A 23,503-nucleotide genomic window follows, 5' to 3' on the forward strand; every position below is an offset into this window, starting at 1 on the left:
TCACTATCACACTTTCCTCAGACTTGCGGTCATTATGTATATACTTTGCTATTATTGTAATTGTAAGTCTAATGAGAGAGAAGGACAAAAATCAGAATTTAATTTTTTTATTGAAGCGAAACTGGCCACAGAATGTGCCATAATCACATCAAATAAACAACAGCCATACCCCATAGAAAAAAATTTGCTCATAGGTATGCCTGCAGAGAAGTGAAAACATAAAAAGACTGTAGACTACAACAGTGGTGAAAAGTTTTTGGACTATTATTACTTATTTAATGGGCTATTTAGGATTTTTAGGTTTATGCAAATATAATTAAAGAAAAACAAACAAACAAACAAACAGACAAACACATAAAATGAGGCATTTGAACACTAATTTTGACATTGATTACCTTCCTCCAAGCTTCAAAGCATTTGGGACAGCCCTAATTACAACAATGGCGACCATTACAGTCGAGACAGATGCTGCTATTGAGGCTTTTCTAAATTGACATGTCTTCACAATATCGCCTGACATTGCAGGTTGCTTCACTTCGCTTAGCTCCACTATTAACACTCTGGCCGAACCAGTATGGTGGCATGGCTACACATCAGTTTGGACTTATAATGGTGTTAGACTCAGCCAAACACATTGGTTTTTTAATGACTGATTAGGTCCGAGTTGACACAGCGTCAGACTGAAGGTGAAAACAATGTAATGAGTTGACATTCTGTGTGATATCAGGCAACATAATTGGCTTTTCCGCAGTATATGGTTGTCAGGTCAAACGTAAGAACTGATAATACTGTTAGAAAGTGAAACCTGTATCATATGTTGAATACATGATAAATAATGAGCGTTAGGTGATGCAGTATACTGGTATAGTACAACTTTTATTTCACTAAGCATATCTAACAGCTCATAGGGTTTAAGCTGACACACAATCTGACAGTAATACTGTTGCTATTTCTTGTCTGCACTCTCTCTGTGCTGAGGTATGTTATCTGTGTTCGACATAAGACTTGCTGTAATTCCCCATGGTGCAGAATGACAGGACAGAGGGAGAGCGTGTTTCTTTTGGCAAATTATTACAAAAACATGGATGGAGGGATAACGTTGCTAGGAGACCCTGACATCAGCTATTTGTCCTAGAATCATGCTGGAGCCCACGTGCATTCAGACCCACTGTGTGTGCGTGTTCATGTGTGTGTGTGTGTGTGTGCACCTCCTCTTCCCACTGCGTCTGTGTATCCTTGCTCTTGCTCGTACTATAAAGCAGTCCGCATCTCCGTCGCTCTGCTCTCTGCTTGAGTAAAGTCAGGGCTGAATCACAATCAGCTCAGTTGCGCTTGGAGAATGAACACCGGGTGATGCTTGAGATTTTTCTTCTTCTTCCTCTCTTTTTTAAATACAACACATTTTGGCAGGCAGACTTTTGTCAAGGTTACAGAGCAAATATTAACTCCAACGCAAGTCTGTGTCTTCTTTTTCTGAATCAAGTGACTCTTAAATGGAAGGGGAAGATATGGAGTGAAAAAATGATTGAACCTCACTACGGGGACGAATAGTGCTGGTAAACAGAGGTGAAAACGAACTGAAGGAACCTGCGAGTACAGTGGATTGTTTCCCTTGAGGTATTCCATGACCAAGCTCATAGAAGACATCCGTCTGCCTCTCAGCATACGCTCTGCTCCTTATGAACTAATCCCCAGGGCTCTCTGGCGGCTTCCATATCTCGCAAGTGAGCAGCACAGCATGCTTTCAAGCTCTGAGGGGTGATGTGGCAGCAGCAGGGGGGCAGATTTATTCAGCCGCAATTGAAGAAAAAAAGCACTTCCATCATCTCTCATTCACTTCCTATTCTTTTGTGTCCTCCCTGATTATGTTCCTGCTTTGGGCTGCGACGAAATGAACCTCTCTCCACAACTTGACGGGTCTTTTTCCGAACTTGTCTTCCAGATATTTCATTCTGTCTCCTCCATACCATGACTTTTTCATTCATGATGCCAAACTTTTCCTTTTGATGCCTCGCTGCTTTCTTTTTCATTGGATACACTCACCTCATAGTCTAGTCTCCATTGTCAGCTTTTTGCACCTTGCGCTTTCGTCTACTTTTCTCCTGTGCATCTCCCTTACCTGATTTATTCCCCCCCCCCCCCCCCCCCTTATTTTCCTCTCCTCTTTCTCCATCTCTGACTATCCATTTTTCACTCCTTTCTTGAGCCTGAGGGCACCCAGGACTCAGCAGCTGACACATACTGCTCACCGTCTCTCCTAATTGCCATCTCTTCTCGACTTCACTTTTTTTCCCCCATCTCCCTCACGCTCAAACCGCCCGTCTTGTCACGATGTACTCCTCCGAGGAACTCTGGAACTCCACCGAGCAGGTGTGGATCAACGGCTCCAGGGCAAACTTCTCTCTAGGAAGACAAGGGGATGACGATGATGAAGAGGAAGGGGATCAGCACCCTTTCCTCACAGATGCCTGGCTGGTCCCTCTCTTCTTTTCCCTTATCATGTTAGTCGGACTGGTGGGCAACTCTCTGGTTATTTATGTGATTTCCAAGCACAGGCAGATGAGGACAGCAACCAACTTTTACATAGGTGAGTAAGAGCAAAAACAAAAAAAAATACAACCACAAACAGGACATATTTGGGATCAGTGAGTGAGGATATTGACTCTACTATGAATCCCCAGTGCATCAACTTCAAATATATGCTTTAGCTTTTTGATGTCTGTCTCTTTCATCTATGCAGCAACGCTTCTGTGCATGCCAACAGTGGGTTCAAAAGAGCTTCCAGGGTTCACAAAGAGGCTGAATGTAATTTCGCTAAGCAGTAAGCAGTTTTTAATAACTCAAGAGCTCCGGGCTTAAAATGTGTCTCACTTGTTTGCGCTCCTTTGCAGAGGTTTGGCTGTGTATGGGGTTCATGTTGTCAAAGTAATCAATAATAAAATATGTTAAAAGTCCAACAACAAAGTACATCATGGAGTGTGTTTACATGGATATGAACAATGTTGGGGAGTAACTAGTGATGTGTAATATATCTGTTGAAGTTACTGAGAAAAAAGATGGTGATTACAAAGGGGTTATATCCAAATACATACTTTTCTTTAACAGTTTTATATGTGGAATATAACAATCATTATGTTGCTTTGCATCTGTTTGCATCAGAGTAACCAGTAATCTGTAACCCATGACATTTCAAAAGTAACCCTCCCAACACTGTAACCCAGTTACTGATTACTGCAGTCAATTTGCCCAGACATCTGTGGTGTTTACAAAAACAAACCAGCAATGGGAGATGAGAGCGACAGGAAATATTCAACACAGACGTGTTTATTTGCTACTACTTGACAACTTACTGCTAATTTCTCTCTGCACCAGTCGCCAACAGCTGTCTGCTCTCAGCGCATCCACTGTCTCTCTCTCAACCACACACACACACACACACACACACACACTATGTATTGAGCTCATGTTATTCTTGAAAGGAGCTAACATTACATTACGCTTATAACACTGATCTCCACACTGGTACCAGCCTGTCACTGTCACTGTGTAAAGGATAGAGGAGCAGTGGATGAAAATACCCAGCCTCGATTCATGTTTCGTCACCATTACAAATGTGAAACCTGGCGCTGCTGCCATTGTTTGGTGTTTCTGTTACGTCACTTGGCTAAAGACGTGCCTGCGCAGACAGTCAGACAGTCAGTGGTGCTCCATAACTAGAATAAGATGTATACATGTAACAGGATCCAGTTTTCTTTTGGAATACAAATAGCTAATAAATACGGGTTGCTCATAAACAAGATAAGGCCTTATCTGGGTTGCTTAGAGATACTGACGGGACACTACAGAAACCTGGTCATAATCAGGTAACTGATGTCCATGTAAACAAACTCATGAATATGAAATGCACTGCAAGTATCTCAATTTTTTTGCATCATGAAAAGGAATTGAATGTCTGGTTTTCATGCAAATGTAGCACCAGTTATAACCAAGTTTAAAAAAAAAATGGCAAAAAGGAAAGATGAATTATTGTACGCTTCCATTCCCTACTCATTCATTCGTTTTCTGTAACCACTTCTCCTGTTGGGAGTTGAGGGGGGCTGGAGTCTATCCCAGCTGACATGGACAGGTCGCCAGACTATCACTGCTCATTCACTACTGTTATGTGAATAGTAAGACCTGAACACATCCAGATAAACACTAATTCCCTTGTCAGGTGCCAATAAACTTTTGCAGAGAAGTTGACGCGATGTTGACATAATTAAATGAGCTCAAGTCAAACCTCAAACGATAGTTAACAATGTAGAAAATGTGATGGAGATAATTTATTAATGTACGTATTTATTCAATCCACACAGATCTGATTTTTATGTGTCTCTTCATTTGAGCAGAGGCTTAAGCGGACGTTTAAGTCACATGCGTCATGAACGTCGTAATTTATTCGCCAGTTTCCATTGCACTTTGCGTTTGTTAATACACCAATATACCTCAGCCAATTGTAACAACTTTTTCACAAGATTATTTTAAAATTAATAATGCAAATAAAAGCAAGTGGATGGAGAAATGCGTGTATAGATGTCATCTGGGAATTCCATTAATCTCAGCTGTATCAAGTCAAACAAGAGAAATCAAAGGAGCCCATCAATCATGGACCTGCCTCACGTCCCCTCTGGTTTTCAGTGCACACTGACTTGAAACCAGGGTGATTGATTTTTCCTGTTGAAGTCAATTCCAACATGTCTGATCGAGCGCTGACATGTCACTTGGGAAGAAATGCAAAGGTGATTGATTAACTGAGGTTACGTCCACAGGAGATAAGAATTAAAATAAGAAACATGTTAAAAAATGCATGGCATAGATACATGTATGTGAATAAGCTTGTCTGATTCTACAACTCTAATTTACTGAAGGAACCATTTGTGTCTGTGTTTACATATTGCAATGTGTATGTGACATGAATGTAATCTTGAATAATACTCTCAGGCCAGAGCATTGAATCAGTTTAATATTCAGCAACATTAGATTAGCGCCTGCACCAGCTGCCCACCCTCTAAACATAACGTTCCAGCTCTTATAACAGGATTAGATCAGCTGGTAAAGAAATAGGAAACAGTGTGGCATATTTGTCACAGTGACAGATTAAATACAAAAACAGGGAAAGCAAGATCATACTGATAATATTAGAACCACAACCTCTGCTGTGCGTCCTCTCTGAAGATGAATTTGTGTTTTTGTGTGTATTCATATGAAGATATTGGGCGGGCAATGTGAATTTAAATCAAGCATTTTGTTTTTGTAAGAGCCTGTGTGTGTAGGTGTACTGCACGGCCTGTTGTCAGTCCATCAACAGTTTTTCTAAAAGCAACTACAGCGCATCATCAAGTAAATACATGCTGAATCTGAAGTACTTCAAATGATTTGCCTTGTGAGACAATCCTTTGGTGGAGACAGAGACAACAGTTCAATCATCAAAACAAGAAGGGAGGATTCACTGCATGGGAATTGCTCAGGGTTGCACTGAGCAGAGAGCAAAGGAGGATGTCAAATGTTGTTGTTATACGGCAGTAAAGTTTCTGTCAGGAGGAGTTTGGGTTTGATGGATGAATCAACAATACATCAGGCCAACACATGCTCACTCTGATCTCGTTGCATATCAACATTTGGTCATGGACTTTCCATGTCCAGATACGACATGAAAGATACCCTGGGTGCGTTGGTTGTGACGTTCTGAGAGGCCGTGTCAAGTTTTGCCTGTTACAAGCATGAAATTTACCATTTAGAAAATAAACGCACAAAGTCAGTACAATGCGAATTGACGTTTTTTTCTTCATCAACAACTAACGCATGGTTAGGTTTAGGAAAAAAGAACAGGGTTTGGCTTTATAATCTTATGGGACGCAAACACCGCTCTCCCAGGTGTAAGTCGATGCTTGTTGTTAACTTTTGTTCTTGGCCAGCTGCATTACCTTGAAACTATAACTGCGCCGGATTTAACACGGACTGTAACACGGGAGGAGACCACTGTTCTTTTCCTGTTTGCATCCAACAGTTGTTTTATATACATATATACATATACATGTATATATATATATGTATATATATATATATATATATATATATATATATATTCTTAAAGCATGACCACAATACTTTCTAAACCTTAACCATATTATTTATTATTGTAACCATGGCAACAAAGATGCCCGAACCTTAACATAATTGACATTATAACCATGGATGTATAAAGAGACCTGCATACAGCATTGGAGGTGGGACCCCATTCATTCCTATGAAATTTACTATGTGGCAAATAAAGCAAAAAAAGCTCTATTTCTGTGGTATGAAATAACCAAAATGATGAGCGCTGCTTCCGCATCATTGGGCCAAAAGTGCAAGCACACTAGTGACTTCCAAAGGCTGAGCCAGCTACTTCCGGTTTAGCACTCCTCTAACTTGAATGGGGATAAAATGATATAATCTTACAGCTCTTCTAGACTTTCTAAATGCTATCTGAAAGAATGGCTCAGAAAGTTCAGGACAGTCTTAAGGGTTTAATCTTAAGTGAGCGCATTGTGTCTTTTAAATTCTGATGGTGAAATGAGTCATTTCATGGGGGTTGTGATGCTCTACTGATGGGAAAAAGTCTGTTTGGGCCCAATGACATCATGTGTCAGTTGTAATTCCACTGTTTGGCCACTTCGAAAATTGGCTTCCAAGCCTGGCGTACTTCCTGGGGGCCTGATTTTTTCTGTTTTCTGATGTAACCATTGTGACATCGTAAAACAGACAGTTTTGGAAGGCGCAGACAAATTATATTGTCCTGCCGATAGTGGCACCAGAAAACATGGAGCATGGACAAATTGTGTATTTTGTCATTTAAGTTGGAAAGAGTTTCCCATTAATTCAGAGTGCTGTTGGAATATAACGTTATATTACAATGTGGTTATTCAGAGCACCACACTCTCAGAGTGATAAAGCGCTCTCTGGGCACAGACAGAGCAGCAGAGTAACAAGCGCAGTGAAAGTGAAACTTAATCATTCCTTAATTCATATAGACATAGAATGCTCTATATCTTAGAGCAACAATGTAATCATTTTAATGTACAGCATCTGACTGAATTTACAGGAGCATCCATTGAAAATCAGTCTTGTTTTTTTAGCCTTCTTTAGATTAAATCGGCTGTGTTCCAATAACGTTAATGCAGCAACAGAAAGTTTGCTGATCTGGGTCACCCTCCTCGTGTCAGCTATGGCCACAGAAGCTAATTCTGTGGGAAACACTGTCAGAGGAATTGTTGCCAAGAAAGCCAGCAAATATATGTATTTGAGACAAAACAAGGGATATTTTGCATATTTGTTGAAAAATTACTTGAGTTGTTTTAGCTCTAATGTGGTGTCATTAAGCCTGCACACATAACAATGCACTACCAGATGTCACTGTCAGATAATTAAAAGCATATCCACTCATAGTTGTTCTCTTGAATCTTTGAATAATCTATGTAATATTTTGCTGACACAACCTTAGTCACAATATCTGTGAAACACCAGACAACCTGTATGTTGTTTTCTCTTTGTGCAGCAAACCTGGCAGCCACTGACATCATCTTCTTGGTGTGCTGCGTCCCCTTCACTGCCACCCTCTATCCTCTCCCTGGATGGATCTTTGGCAACTTCATGTGCAAATTTGTTGCGTTCCTACAGCAGGTAAACACATGTCTTGCATTTTTTCAATCCTATCATATTTATAATTATATTTTCCTTGACTCAGAATGTGCGTTCACATGCAAAGAAGTATTATTTTTCTGTGCTTTCTACAAAAGGGACTGAAAAACGGTTATTTATTGGATTTGCTCTTAAATTTGGACAAACCCTGATGATTATTATAATCTGATAAATTTACTCACAGCAATGACATTTAGAACTTTGGTACAATCAGATGCCATTTACCAATAGCAGCCAAATGTTCACTGATTTCATAACTGGACTGTGTGTCATAGAAAAACCCATCCTGTTCATCCAGTCAAGGAGGTCACAGCTTGTCCTTTTGAAACTACAGTAAAGGTCTCAAGAAAGCTTCAGTCTACAAAGAGTCATTGTTGCCTTGAGTGCTGGTTTTTCAAAAGAGTTTCATTTATGCAGTTGGTAGATGATGACAGTAACTCAAAAAGATGTCTGAGCAACAACCAAACCCCAATGGAAGAAAAAGGACACGAGGAGAAGCACAAAACAACTGCTCACTGAAAACAAAATCTACAGGTTGCAATAACATACAATTTAGAGAAATATTTAGATGTGTGCCACCATCAGACCAGAAGGGAGCAATAAACTCTCTACACATGATCAGAGCCATCTTATTTATGTGCTAACTCCCTGTTGGGTATGGACAGCAGTACAAGCAGAAATCACTGAATAAAGCGGCGCCACTTGCTTACGTTAGCTCCACCAGACCCATGTGGTGAGCAGTGTAGTAGACTGAAGAGTACAAAAATTAACCTATAGACCTACATGCATGTTACGATCAAAAATATTCTCTGCCATTCTCTACTATTTAATCGTTGACATCTCTAATCAGCATTGGAATTTTAACTTGTAATCTCGCCTGGTTGTTGGGGCAGCAGGCCAGACCCAGTGCATACTGGAGGTCATGGTGTGATGAAGCAAACAGGACCACATCATCTGCAAAAAGCAGAGATGCAATTCTGAGGTCCCCAAACTGGACCCCTTCCTCCACCTGGCTGTGCCCCGAGATCTTGTCCATGAATATCACAAATAGGATCGGTGACAAGGGGCAAACCCACAAGAACATGTTTAACTTTACACAGAGTATGCGGACGCAGCTCTCACTGTGGTCATACAGGGACTGGATGGCTTGTTGCAGTGACCCTGGTACCCCCCACAAGTCTTTCCAAGGTATGTCATAAGTCTTGTCCGTGTGCTGATCCCTGGCATTGCGGACTGGCTAATATCACCATCTGCCATGGTCTACCCAGTTGTGTCCTGAGGCATTTTGATCCACAGCAGCTGAGAGCGCTCCTTAGAAATCAAAAGTTAACTGAGATTATCCAGACTAACTCGCATTTTTTATATGGTCTGGTGATGTCAGGAGATTAGTGCATCTTGCACAAATCCATCGTTAAGGAGCAAACAAGGAAAGGCAGCAAACCGTTAACTCCATGAGGCTTATTCAAAGAGGATAGCCAATTAAAATATGCTTAATTACACATGTGCTGATGAGTGGGCATGAAGCTCAGACATTAAAAATGCATGTTTCTCTGCTACATTGTCATTATCCATGCACTAATAACTATAGACTACTAAAAATATGCTCAATTACCACCCAGACCCAAGTAGCTTGACAAGGCACTACTGTAAGTGAGGATCTTACAGAAGAGCTACAGCTCCTGTTTAGTTAATATAATAAGCAGTTGTCAAAAGATGCATAATGTAAACCATCACTGTCCTCGAAAGAAAACTGAGCTTCACTGAAATATGTGGTGAATTCTATTAAATTTCTGTTTGGTTTGGAGGTTGGGTTAAGAGTGTATCTCATTCATTATGGAGCTAAAAGGGAGGAAGAGACGATCTGTCAGACTTAAAAAGAGGATTTTTTTTTCCTTTTGAATGCAGAACGACGGGATGGTCATGACTAATTTGAGTATGAAAGAATAAAGTGTCAGTCTAGAGGCTCGCGGGCAGAATGGCTAAAAGCATTTTTTAATAGAAAACACAGAAATGTGATTTAGTTTATTCATCTGAACATGGAATCTAGTGCCATGTGAGCTTGTCCTTGGTAAAAAAAAAAGACTCCTGAGGATGACTATTGAGCCCGGGCCTTATTTTGGAAAAGAAATTGTCTGTGCAGGAGTCCTCTTGTTGCTTTGTGTGATTTTCTGTCTGTCTCATCAAACCATTTCTCTGCCTTTTATCGTTCAACCATGCATTCTAAAACATTTTAATAAGTTTCTATGAAGGAGGGCATTCCATCATTTATTATTAAATGTGCATGGGAGAAGGTTAATTAGGCTTTTATGGATGATTATGAGACTCACTGGTCTTTTTGCCTCAGTTGCAGACATTTTTCAAAGAAATATCGACGGTTAATCTAATGTCTCAAAATGTCCGCAGTTCGATGAAGAGAACCAAAGGGCAGGTGGAGTGAACTGTGCTTCCTCTGTTTACACCCATCATCAGTCTTTGTTTAAGCAACACTACATGACAGATTGCCCCACTACTGTTACTACTTCATATAGTACAATTGATTGTACCACAGCAGGGAACAGCTGAGGGCTTGAAAGGTTTGTTGATCCACACTGAAGTCTCAGCAGTAACTTAAAAAGCTGAAACCAAAGCTACTATGTTTGCAGCCACACAAACAAGATGTAACGTGGTAATTAGGAAGACTTAGAGGTGCTTCTAGGCAGGGTTTGTTAACTTAGGACAGTGAGAGGTATCCGTCTTATCGAAAGGCCTTTGCACACTGATTCAGTTTTTTCCTGATGTGCTGTTTTAATCCATCATCTGAAAATAACAGTTGCACACAGAAACCTTGCACACTGATTCCAATGTTTTATTTTTTTATTTGCAAGACTTGACAAAAAAAATCTATCTCCACTGGAGTTACCTATCTGGCTGTCACCACTTCCTCCCTGTCTTTCATTTGGCACCGCAGCTGCATGCAGGAGCTGAGCTGTCCTCCTCATTCTGTGTGTAGTCCACATCCTCCTCCTCGTCATCATCATCATCTACCTGTATATTACTATCCAACCTGTTGAAAGTCGGCTGTCTGAGTCATGAAATCATTCTGTGCGCCCCCTTCCTCTGATGGAGGAAGGCTTCTGATGGAAACTTTACGAGTATTTTAGCGCACGAAAGTTTTGCTCTCAGTGTGCATACGTTATTGGCACAAGGTGAAGTCATATTCGGAATAAATCAGTTCAGGGAGGACCCAGATGCAGACTAATGAGCAGGCTGAAGTTTTAACAAAAAGCGAGCTAAAAAACATCCAGAACAGGCAAGTAACTAAAAGTCCAAATGAAAGCAGAACAAAAACTAAACTGAAAACCCACCACGAAAATACATTGAACATGGTTAAAAAATAATCCAAACACAAGATACTAGGCAGGAAACGGAGCATGGAACGACACCAAGAACGACACCAAGAACACGGAGATGAGAGTGGGTATGAATGCAGGACAAACTGACAAAGAACAAAGGGAAACACACAGATATATATACAAAGAAAACTAATCACAAGAACGAGACACAGCTGGAGTAGGTGGATATGGGCAAAAGGAGGGAAATGGGGATTGGCTAAGAACAAGGGTGTGGAGGGGGAACATTGGGGTGGAGCAAAGAAGACTAATACAGGACAGATGTGAAGGAAAGACTCTGGGAACAGGGAAGGACTAATGAGACTGAAAGAAGACAGGTGTGACAGGAAACACACAAAGACAGGAAGTAAAACCAGACATGACACATGAGGAGAGAATCTACAAAATAAAACAGGAAGCAGATTAAACATGAATTAATAACACAAAACAAGGAACACAAACAGAAAACTCAAAAACAAAGGCCATAGAATAACAGAATATAACAGAATTTAAAGCTGCATTAACTCGCCACAGCTGGAGAACGTCATATTAGACGTTCATATTAGGCTATGAAATAGAATTAATACAAAATCCTTCACAGTCACAAGTACAGCGCAAATTTTGCTGCACTGGTGAAGTACTGTACAGGTAATTTTGCACTCTTAACCACATGTTTAACAGCGGAAACTTGTAATAGTAATACCACTTAATGAGGATAATATTAAACTTGCATGCCTGCACAGCCTAGAGAGCAGCATGGGCATGTTTTTAAAAACCTGTTGGTCCGTCCTCTGGCACCATCCTCCCAACTGACTTTACTTTTAGATGCAATGAATTCAGCAGCCTCTAGAGGAGACAAAATGGGCTTTATTCCCTCGTTAGGTGCAAGAAATCTCAAATGCAGTATTTATCGAAACAGGTGTTACTTGAAAGACAAGAATGCGCTGACAAGGGAAAAAAGAAAGTCGGCCTTCTGTCTGTGATTTAATGGGTGAGAAAAGCAACATTAAGTTTTGTACTGCGGTAAAGTTGGACAACAGGACATATGCTAGCTTTCATTCATTCCTGTATTATATTTATTTCTTCTCTGCACAAAGTAGGATAGGACTTGTATTCTATATCTTTTTGAAAGTGAGGAGCTACATCTCTGCTTTCATTTTGGTTTCTTTTTCTCATCCCCTTGAAGAACTCTCCATCTTCAACAAATGGATCCAAGACAGAGATTTCAGCTTTTCACTCCCTTAGGCCTACATCTGCTCTGTGCTGAGAGAAAAGCTTGCAAACACACAACTTCTCTTTATCTGCAATGTTGTCTTGAGATATCATGTTACCGTAATAGGTGATGATTAAAGGAAGAGTGAAACAAACAGCTCCTCGCCATCCTACGTCAATATTTACAACAGTACAGAATATTTAAAAGGGTGGCCTGAATAAATCAGGGGTTTTCTTCAAAGCTACATATGATAAACTATATTTTCAATGATGGTAAAAGATCAAGAGAGAAATGCAGAGGTCCTTCTTGAATACGTTATGTTGACCTCCTTTTCTTTATTATTCTTTATGTATTATTCCTTCTTTTGGTCTTTATTATTCTTTTATCTTTACAAGTTTGATGATGAAAAACTGCACTTCAGGCTGTTATTAAATAAGAGTTGTTAGAGTTGATATATATATATTTTTTTAACAAGAACAGCATGTGGATAATAAATAAATATAACCCCAATAAAATCCTAGTGTAAAACATAATTTGATCTTTCCTCCTCTCACTAAAAGAAATGAGAACAAACATGTGATAGAAGATAGAGACATGATCTAAATATATTCTCTTTGCAGTGTCCAAGCCCATTCCTCTGAACAGACAATATGCATTGAAGATAACAAGGCAGTGTGTCCTTAATGCACCAGAGTCTTATAAACTGAGGAATCGCGGTACCCCCGTCCTTAGTGGCCTCAACATTGAACTTATCGTGACCCCTTTCTGTCTCTCTCATCATATCCTTTGAAACACTGATGTGGTGCTCCGAACCTCTGAAGGGTAATGGGTGCTGGCTTCACAGTCGCAGATAAGAGGTGGAAAGAGAAATAGGCAAAAGAGGGCCAAAATTAGATCCCCTTTGGAAAAGAGCATCGAGAGAACTTCTGACCTCTCATTTGTTAGCCCTGCTGCACACATTTCAAAGCAATATGGATAAGCTTACCCTTAGCGGTCCGTGTATTTGAAGTGAAGAAAATATCATTTTTGTGAAAAGGATGAAAGTGGAGGGCTGTCTAATCCTCCTCTGCTGAAAATCAGTGTACAGATGTGTACGAAAAGAAGACATCAATAGAAACTCTCCATTCTGAGAGTGCGTTCTACTGCAGAACATAATGACTGAGAGACTTATGTTATAATATATTGGAGACTGAGGGAGTCAAACTCGGAGTAGCCAACCTGAGCATTTCTTTTGTAGCATGAATTCCTCATTTGGCCCTAAAATTAGCATTCTGCTAATGCGTCTGGATTTAATTGAATCAAGCATCATTGAACCCTATTAAAAATGAAATTGAATGATTTGTTCATATGCTAATTAAAAATACTTATCGCAAATGCAGCCTCCGCTCTGCTTCCCGTCTTCCTGTTCCTCTGTGTGTCGCCTCTCCCTCGCTCTTCCTGCATGCTCTTCAGTTTAAAAGCACGAGAGCTCATTAGCAAAGGACTCAGACAAGTTGGAGAGCGAGTCTGAAATAACGCAGGACAAAAAAACGCTGACTGAACTTCTCTTTTGCTTCTTAATGAGGGGTGATTATCTACAACACTGTATGCAAAGGACGCTATTAGAAAGGTGGTGGCCAACCACTGTTGCAATTAAGCCTCCCAAGCTATTTTAGGAGATTGCATTAGTTTGTGACAGGCGCGCTGAGAAAACAACTTCCTCTAATAGCCTGCACTTTTGTATCTACCCAAAAATTGCATTACTTCTGGCACTAGAAATTGTCCGACATCTTACATCTGTTGTACAACTTTTGCTCCATGAACTTTACTTATATACACTCAGTGTTTGGTGAAGTCTCTATGGATAAATCCAAAGGATTGTCCACAGGAAGTGCTGCAGTTATTGTCAGTGGTAGAAACTGTGATGTGTGGGTGTTCTATGGAAAGAATATCTATAATGCCGGCCATGCTCTAGAGGACTTTGAAAAGACTTTGACATACTTTTAAAAGACTACAGTCTGACACCCCTTCACATCTAAAAACAATGAGTTTTTATTCACACTATAGGATTTTGCAAAGACTGGGGATCCTGCAGGGTCACTGTTACCAAGACAACAGCTAGATTGCTCTTGAGATTGTTTCCCATCCTGCTCCTGGTGGAAAATATTACGCCAAACCCCCTTTGAGAAATATGACATATAAACAATGTCCGCAAAAACACATAACTCTAGGTGTTATATCTTGACTTGACAGTATTTGTGTCAGTTCTCCATCGACATGATTCATAAAGATAAAGTGTAACTTTTCCAGCCTCCATGGTTAACTGTTCTATTTCAGTGGGAGGAGACAGTAGGAATGAGAGGTGAACCATTTCAAAAATAAGGATTTCTTGTCAAATAAGTGCTGGTTGGTGGATCAGACACATGCCGAATTAAACAGACTCTTGTTCACTCATCAGCTCCACCAGTTTCTTATTCTTTTCCAAAGTACAACAGAATTGAGACTTGTTGATGTCTCCCCAGAGTTCTCTTCAAATTGACTGTCTACCTGGTTTGCTGCTTCCTGTTTGGTGCTGGAAAGAGTGCTGTTATTGGTCAATGACAATGTTCGCAACATTGAACTTTACTATTTGCATAAGCAAAGACTAAACAATTAACAATATATTTACAATGATATTAAAGATATTTGCTTTTGGGGCAGCACGGTGGTGTGGTGGTTAGAGCTGTTGCCTCACAACAAGAGGGTTCCTGGTTCAATCCCGGGAGCCCTCCTGTGCGGAGTTTGCATGTTCTCCCCGTGTTGGCGTGGGTTTTCTCCGGGTACTCCGGCTTCCTCCCACAGTCCAAAGACATGCAGGTTGTGGATAGCTTACTTGGTGACTCTAAATTGTCCGTAGGCGTGAATAGTCTCTATGTGTCAGCCCATGCGATAGTCTGGCGAACTGTCCAGGGTGCACCCTGCCTCTCACCCAATGTCAGCTGGGATAGGTTCCAGTCCCCCCGCGACCCTCAAGAGGATAAGTGGTTAGAAAATGGATGGATGGATGGATGGATTTGCCCAAATGCCAAGACGAGCTAAGACAATTTGGACTGAGTTTAATGACTAACAACCGGTGAACCGGGTGAGAGTGGACTCAAATTCACGACTCTGGAGACAGTTCGGGTTGAAATACACAGTCTTTACTCATCAAAAGGTGGTTTGGTACACAGAAGAGCTATCAGTGAAGGCAAACAAATCCAACAGGGATGAGGTGGAGGCAGAGGCAATCAACAGACTAAATCCAATAACCAAGAAAAAAATACAACACTGAGGGAAACGAAAGGCTGGACACACAAGGAGCTAAGACAAACTGGCACTGAGACAAACTGACACACCAAATTCCCCCTACTCTAAGGGGAAGGACAACGAGACGCAGGTGAAGTCATCAAAAGGGAGGGAAAACACACAGGGGCAGGAAGTGAAGTGATCTGAAACGAGAGGAAATGTGAGTTTCAAAGTAAAACAGGAAACACCACGAAACAATGAAATAAAAAACCTAACCTAAGAAACCTGAGCTGTGATAATGACAACCTTAGACCAGACAGTCAATGTCTCGGGACCATGGCATAACTCTAGCAAAACCATTCTGATATCAGCAGTAAACGTCATTTATGTGCTGCAGTACTGCAGCAATGAGCTAGCCAGTGGGATACACACATGGTGACTCACATGTACTAACATACACATGCAGCCGGACCATCTTCCCCAACAACGAACAAAGAAGCTTAGATTATAACACACGCAGAGATCCTGACTTCACCCTCTGCTCAGGACGCCATTGTACCACTATGTCTTTACATAGCAAATAGTGGTTTGCTGGTATATTAATATCATATAGAGCTCATTTAAACACGTGCTGCGTCTGAACATAAAATACTTTGATCACGCTTTAGTTGCTATGGGGGGTTATTGGAAAAATGAATAACTGATGTTGTCAGTGGACATTTTTCAGATACAGTCAGCAACTTGGAAGATATGTTAATTAACAGAATTTCCTCATTATGCTGTTATGTGCTCTCGCCAATTTGTAGAATGGAAAATTATTTGCCAGGAGACAGGGTTGGAATAGCAGTGCATGTCTTTGTAGGGAAGAATATAATCCATGTATATGTTTTACTATCTTTCCCAGGTGACAGTCCAAGCCACCTGTATCACTCTGACAGCTATGAGTGGGGACCGCTGTTACGTCACTGTCTACCCTCTGAAATCTCTCCGCCATCGCACTCCAAGAGTAGCCATGATTGTCAGCATCTGCATTTGGATTGGTACGTCCTGCTTGTTGAATGAAAATGACTCTCCTCCATTCCCTCCAGGAACATTAAGTCTTCATTTCTTAATTAATGAACCACAGTTAATGAATAATTAGGGAAAGGAAAATAATGTGAATGATCTCAACCACTGCAGCTAACGCAGTCCTTGTCCTCTCCAGGCTCCTTCATCCTTTCCACCCCAATTTTAATGTACCAGCGTATAGAGGAGGGTTATTGGTACGGCCCGAGGCAGTACTGCATGGAGAGATTTCCCTCAAAGACACATGAGAGGGCTTTCATCCTCTACCAGTTCATTGCTGCCTACCTGCTGCCTGTCCTCACTATCTCATTCTGCTACACTCTGATGGTGAAGAGGGTGGGCCAGCCCACTGTGGAACCTGTAGATAACAACTATCAGGTACGGACAACATTTGTTTTGCTTGTTTTGTGCTTAATGTAATTGCTTGACTTGGCTTAAAGTTTTGACTCCAAACCCTCATTACTACTTTTATAATTTAAAGTTAAAAAGCTCTTCTCTTCTTTATATGGTGGCACTACCTGTCCCTTTATAATGTGTGTTCTTTTCTTTAAAGCAGCTTTACATAATAACAATGGATCAAATGACTGTGTAATATAAAAGGTGTCGCTCATAGTGACAAACCCACAGAAAATTATAACCCAACTCTGCAGGTTCCTTTAGCTCCGTGGAGCGTTTCAGCATCTTTTAGCCCTTTGCTTTTGTTTTACAGCCTGTAGCTTTGATGTTTAACTTGACCCTCACTACTCCCGTGGTGTTTTCAGCTGCAGCAGGCATCTGTTTTCAGTGTATATGATCTAAAAACCAACTGTACGCTACCTGCACAGGATCAAATGACATGCAGACAAAGTTAGCAACCAGCTGGTTAACATAGTGGAGCATTTAGCAGCTAATGAGTCAGATGAAGAGTTGGTGGAGACCAAAGACAGAGCTATAAGAGGAGTCAATATTATTTTTATCCAACATGACTCCGAATAAATGATCATGTTGCTCTGCGTAACTGATGGATGTGTAAGTTGGCTCTTTCTTATGAATGCGGTATATCAACTTGAAAGGTGATGGTATGTCACTGTTGTGTCTACCACTTGTTTACGCTGCCCCCGACTGTCCAAAAAAAAAATACATAGATTCTGGTGCAAACAGTTTTACAACCTATGTGCCAAACTCGAGGCTTCAAAACGGCAGCCCACAAACCAATGGGTGGCGTCACGGTGGCTACGTCCATTATTTTTACAATCTATGGAATATGCAAACTGATGCCAAGACATGTCTGTTTGAGTTGAAAATGTTCTTAACTTGAGCAAAACATTTGTGCTTGGGGCTTTCGTAGGACTTCATCCTGCTGTTCACACACTCAGTTGCTAGCTAGCCTCTCGCTATGTTTATACAGTTGGTACATTGGCTGTTGGGAGGTACAAACTCAGACTGCTCAAATGGTTCAGTGGTCAAATTTACGCAAATGCATGGTAAAAATTCTCTTTGCTTTCTTTCTGAACCATAGACAGTAAAGATGGACGACATGACAGCTCCCCAAACTGAAGACAAAACATATTGATTGCCCCCTTGTGGCTGGTGGCAGTAAAGGTCGTATACCCCATTCACTTCATGTTAGTGGATGAGACATGGGCCAAACTAAAACATCAAAGTACACAACAACTTTCTTTGTTGTTTGTTTTTTGGTTTTAACCAGACATTGCCATAAAAGGGGATGTGTATTCATGATTGACAGCTGTGCGTACTAATTGGTGTGCTTGAGATAAATGGCAATTGTCGGGATTAGTTGAATGGCGCAGACTCTGGCTCTAAATAATGTCAACCGTGAAAGATGGCAGCAGCCGGTACTCTTGAGATATTTTGGCTTTTTGTATAGTAGAAGACAATGGAGATGCATTATCCATCTTTATACACAGTCAGTGGTTTGATCGCACCTCTCCTCTCATCCTTTCCTCTTTAGGTCAACCTCCTGTCTGAGAGAACTATCAGTATCAGAAGCAAAGTCTCCAAGATGGTTGTGGTAATCGTCCTCCTCTTCGCCATCTGCTGGGGTCCCATTCAGATCTTCGTCCTCTTCCAGTCTTTCTATCCAAACTACCAGCCCAACTACGCCACATACAAGATCAAGACATGGGCCAACTGCATGTCCTACGCCAACTCTTCGGTCAACCCCATAGTTTATGGTTTCATGGGAGCCACCTTCCAAAAGTCCTTTAGGAAAACCTTCCCGTTTCTGTTCAAGCATAAGGTCAGAGATAGCAGCATGGCTTCCAGGACTGCCAACGCTGAGATCAAGTTTGTTGCTGCAGAGGAAGGCAACAATAATAATGCAACAAATTAAATCTGGCAATTCAAAATTGCAAGAATGGGATTATTGTTTGCATCCAGAGCTATCGCTGCAAGAAGACAATAAAATACTGAACATTTTCCAGCCATGGGTTCAGTGTGTGAAAGTCTTCAGAGAGCAACTGGTTGATTTCAAAAGGACAGACTGTGTTTGGCAGACATGTTTAAGTTATGTTAATAAATACAACTGATTAACCAATTGATGAGGGGAAACAGAGACTCATAATACAGATGGACACTAACAGTGTTTGGCACAATATATTACCTGTTTGACTGCCAAGGCCAGGCACTAACATCATCTATCGAGCTGCCAAACACCACTGCCAAATAACACAGTCAGACAGTCGTTCACATCGGGTGACGAAAGAGGAGATTTGCCTGAAAACTGCCACCGGGAGTCCTAATCCCTGTAAGATCATGGCTGACAGGGTCATCAGCTTTGTTATAAACTATTCAGCATTTGGACAGCTGATGATATTATGTCTTCTACGACACATGAGAATATGCTTTTTTGGAAATGACTGAAGGCTGAATGTGCATTTTGAATGGACAGTTATTACTCTAGAACAGATGCCTATGACATGTTATTCTTTCATTTATGTGGCTGACATTTGTTCCTATCACTGGAGAGGAGAAGGCAAGTTTAACTCTTTCTGTGTCTGTCATTCTGGGAAGCAGTTAGTACTACACAATTTCTTAAAGGAAAGTTTGACATTTTGGAAAATAAACCTTTTCGCTTTCTTGCAGAGTTACATAAGACCACTGTGACTGTTAACATATGGAGCTAAAGCCAGGAGGTTATTAGGTTAGCTTAAGATGAAGACTGGAACCAGGGGACACAGTTAGACCAGCCCTATCTAAAATTAAAAAATAAGCAAATCGTGAACTTTTGTTGCATCTCTTTCCCTTATTTCCTTTAATTTTCCCAACAAAAAAACACAAACAACAAAACTCAGATGCACACAGATGAAACAAACAACATATGAGTCAATTCATTTCCAGGCAGATTGTCAGTAGAAAATGTTAGCATTGTACGTTTGTACGTTTGTCATATCACTGCTGACGCCGCACTGTGTTACGGCGTATTGTTGTGTTGAAGAGGGCGCTATGCAGGAAGGCAAAGCTCTCACTGTACCAATCCACCTATGTCCCAGCTCTCACCAGTGGTCATGAGCATTGGGTAGTGACCGAAAGAATGAGACTGCAGATAAATGCAGTTGAAATGAGTTTCCTCTGTAAGATGGGGAGAGGGATGTCTGGCGTATCTTACTCAGCCTGCTGCCCCCAAAAACCAGGCCCTAGATAATGCATGACTAAAATGGATGGATGGATGGATGGATGAATGAACATTTCTGCAAACTACAAATATGTTACTTTTGTGCATGGTGGATGGTGTGACACCTAGGCAAGATGCCTGCCACGCTGCAGACAGCTGCAAATCATTGAGACTAACAAAAGACCAAACTTTTTTTCTTTTAGCCAGTCATCGCTGTTTCCATCAGCGTTGCAGTCACCAAACATGAGGGTTTTTAAGCGACCAGTACCGTGTTTCCAAGGGGATAGTGCCACAATAAGCAATTGCATTTCCTGCCGGGATTATTGTACCAAAACTGGATATTTTAAGCCAAAACGTGATCTTTTTCTCACCATAACCAAGTGGTTTTTGTGCTTAAACATAACCTAATGTTGAGCACAGCATTGTTGAAATGTAAAAAACATAAAGTTTCAAAATACCTTCTAAGTAATAAGATACAACTGTGAGCCTATACATCTGTGGTTTGCAGGAACATAAAATGCCAACATTTATTCTAGCCAGTGAGTTGCTAATTTCCACCCTGTATGCTAAGATAAAGTAAGCACCTCCTGGCTCCAGCTTTGTATATTTGCTGCATTTATGCCATATTGGAGTTACTGTAATTAATTGCAGTTTCCAACTGCTAAATAACGTTCACAAGAAAAACTGTGACTTTTCACACAAACATGGATGCCCCATTGATACAAAGTTTGTCACTGAACATTAAAGGAAACCAGTGCACAGAATATGACAGCAAAAAAGCGAAAAGGGACATCTCCCAAACTGTCACATATCCTTTAAAAAACAGGCTGTATTTTGAAGTTGTGGATTTGTTGTAGGGTGGTTCTGCAGGATGGAGCCCCTCTCCTTTCTCTGTTAAACTTGCCAAACAATTAACCAAAACATTTGTTGTCTAAGTTATATTTTCATCCACGATATTGTGAGACCAGTTTTGAAAATAACTCTTTGGTGTTTGTTTGTTGTTTCTTTTTTCACCACATGTAACCTGATGTGAAATGGTAAGCTCAAGATAACACAGGGTTTAAGTTTCTGTTTGGTGAGAATCCAATGAAACAAAGCCGGCATCCGAGTGAATGTGAGTTTCTCTGCTGCCAAACGTGATGAGTGGGAGTTGGCTGAAGCAGGGGTCACAACCGGTGAAGCATGGACAGTGTTTATCTTTCTTTTGTCTCTCACACAAAAACATTCACACCTTCCTCAACACGTGTGCACGGTTTAGAAACACGCACGCACATACACAGTCTTGCACGTGCACTTTCACGTGGTGCATCCAGGTGTTGTTTATCAGAATCAGTTGTCACACCTTTGAGGAAGAACACCCTTGTACGATCTTGTCAGGTGGACTAAATTCTAAACAGTGGAGGCGACCTGTGTGGCCTTTAGAGGAGAACATGTTCAGGGAGCAGCTGTCTGGAGATGGAAATACAGCCATTCTTTGTTAATATATTTACAGAACTGCTGCCAGCTCACCGCTTTTAGATGCAGTCCTTTTCTAAACATCCCACACAGTGACATTCAAAATCAGAACTTCATAGAAAATCTGCTAATGCTATTCTCATTTGAATTTTAGACACTGTGGGACTTGCTGTCATCAAGGCTTCATTTGAATTACATCAAAGTCTCTTGAAAGGAAAACCAGAGTGCTGCTCTTGGCTGCTTTGGCCTAAACAGGCAACTAAAAGCTCTCATTAATTGAGGTAATATTTAAGCATATTTTGCAAACAGCAGAGGACAAACTTTTATCTATGACCGCCAACATGTTCTCTAATAGGAACTAATTACTGTTTTAGCACAGCAAATACTTCCTAGCCACACAAATCAACATGACTTTCTTTGACTGAAAAAGGCACCTTGACTTTAATTTCATTCAAATTAGTTTCACAACTTTAGCAGGAAGTGATAAGAGCTTCATCTATAATTATAATCTTTGCCAATAAAAGGAAATGTCACTCAGTTTCATCAGCATGGAATAAATGACATGACATGAAGGGTATGAAGTGTGTCACAAACTTTATTTATGTAAGTGTTTCTGTGAAAAAGGTCTTAACATGATGATGCTAATGAACGATTGTTGCTTTTTATTGTATACTTATCGTGCTGCATTTCTTCCACAGAGAGTAATGTGCATCCATTGGAACTGATGTCATCAATAATATGTATGTCTCTTGCTTTTCATTAAGTATTCTCTTGTATCTAGGCTTACTCTGACATTGTGACTTTACTTCACGTCTGTTCTGGTTGTTTGGAAATATCTTCACTTACACTTCACCCTCTAACAATAAAACCAAGAGACCATTAAATGTTTGGGTAGGCCAAATGACTTGAACAGCAGTGATGATTTGTTTGTCTTGAATGGTTAAACAGATGGAAAGAGGTGATGGAACTATTTAAAACTGTAACTCACTTTGCTGGTGCCGATCATGCGTTATCCTGCCAGTAGAGATGTTGCTATTGTAGAGCCCTGCATTGAATTATAAAATGGAAGGAGTCTCTTTTTGTCTGTCTGCCTGTCTGTGTGAACGTATGTATGTATGTACAGTACAGGCCAAGAGTTTGGACACACCTTCTCATTCAATGCGTTTTCTTTATTTTCATGACTATTTACATTGTAGATTCTCACTGAAGGCATCAAAACTATGATGAACACATGCGGAGTTATGTACTTAACAAAAAAAGGTGAAATAACTGAAAACATGTTTTATATTCTAGTTTCTTCAAAATAGCCACCCTTTGCTCTGATTACTGCTTTGCACACTCTTGGCATTCTCTCCATGAGCTTCAAGAGGTAGTCACCTGAAATGGTTTTCCAACAGTCTTGAAGGAGTTCCCAGAGGTGTTTAGCACTTGTTGGCCCCTTTGCCTTCACTCTGCGGTCCAGCTCACCCCAAACCATCTCGATTGGGTTCAGGTCCGGTGACTGTGGAGGCCAGGTCATCTGCCGCAGCACTCCATCACTCTCCTTCTTGGTCAAATAGCCCTTACACAGCCTGGAGGTGTGTTTGGGGTCATTGTCCTGTTGAAAAATAAATGATCGTCCAACTAAACGCAAACCGGATGGGATGGCATGTCGCTGCAGGATGCTGTGGTAGCCATGCTGGTTCAGTGTGCCTTCAGTTTTGAATAAATCCCCAACAGTGTAACCAGCAAAACACCCCCACACCATCACACCTCCTCCTCCATGCTTCACAGTGGGAACCAGGCATGTGGAATCCATCCGTTCACCTTTTCTGCATCTCACAAAGA

At 40.8% G+C, this 23,503-nt stretch overlaps 1 protein-coding gene across 1 annotated transcript; it reads left to right on the forward strand.

Moving 5' to 3' along the window:
* Window positions 1–1,275: 1,275 nt before the first annotated feature.
* On the forward strand, window positions 1,276–22,591 carry kiss1ra (KISS1 receptor a). Its single transcript, XM_033649843.2, has 5 exons — window positions 1,276–2,587; window positions 7,577–7,701; window positions 16,448–16,583; window positions 16,748–16,986; window positions 18,560–22,591. Exons 1-5 carry the CDS (start codon window positions 2,332–2,334, stop codon window positions 18,938–18,940), a joined length of 1,137 nt encoding a protein of 378 aa, XP_033505734.1. The 5' UTR covers window positions 1,276–2,331; the 3' UTR covers window positions 18,941–22,591.
* Window positions 22,592–23,503: the final 912 nt, after the last annotated feature.

Source organism: Epinephelus lanceolatus, chromosome 12 (assembly GCF_041903045.1).
Source record: "Epinephelus lanceolatus isolate andai-2023 chromosome 12, ASM4190304v1, whole genome shotgun sequence".
In the NCBI taxonomy this organism is placed as follows: domain Eukaryota; kingdom Metazoa; phylum Chordata; class Actinopteri; order Perciformes; family Serranidae; genus Epinephelus; species Epinephelus lanceolatus.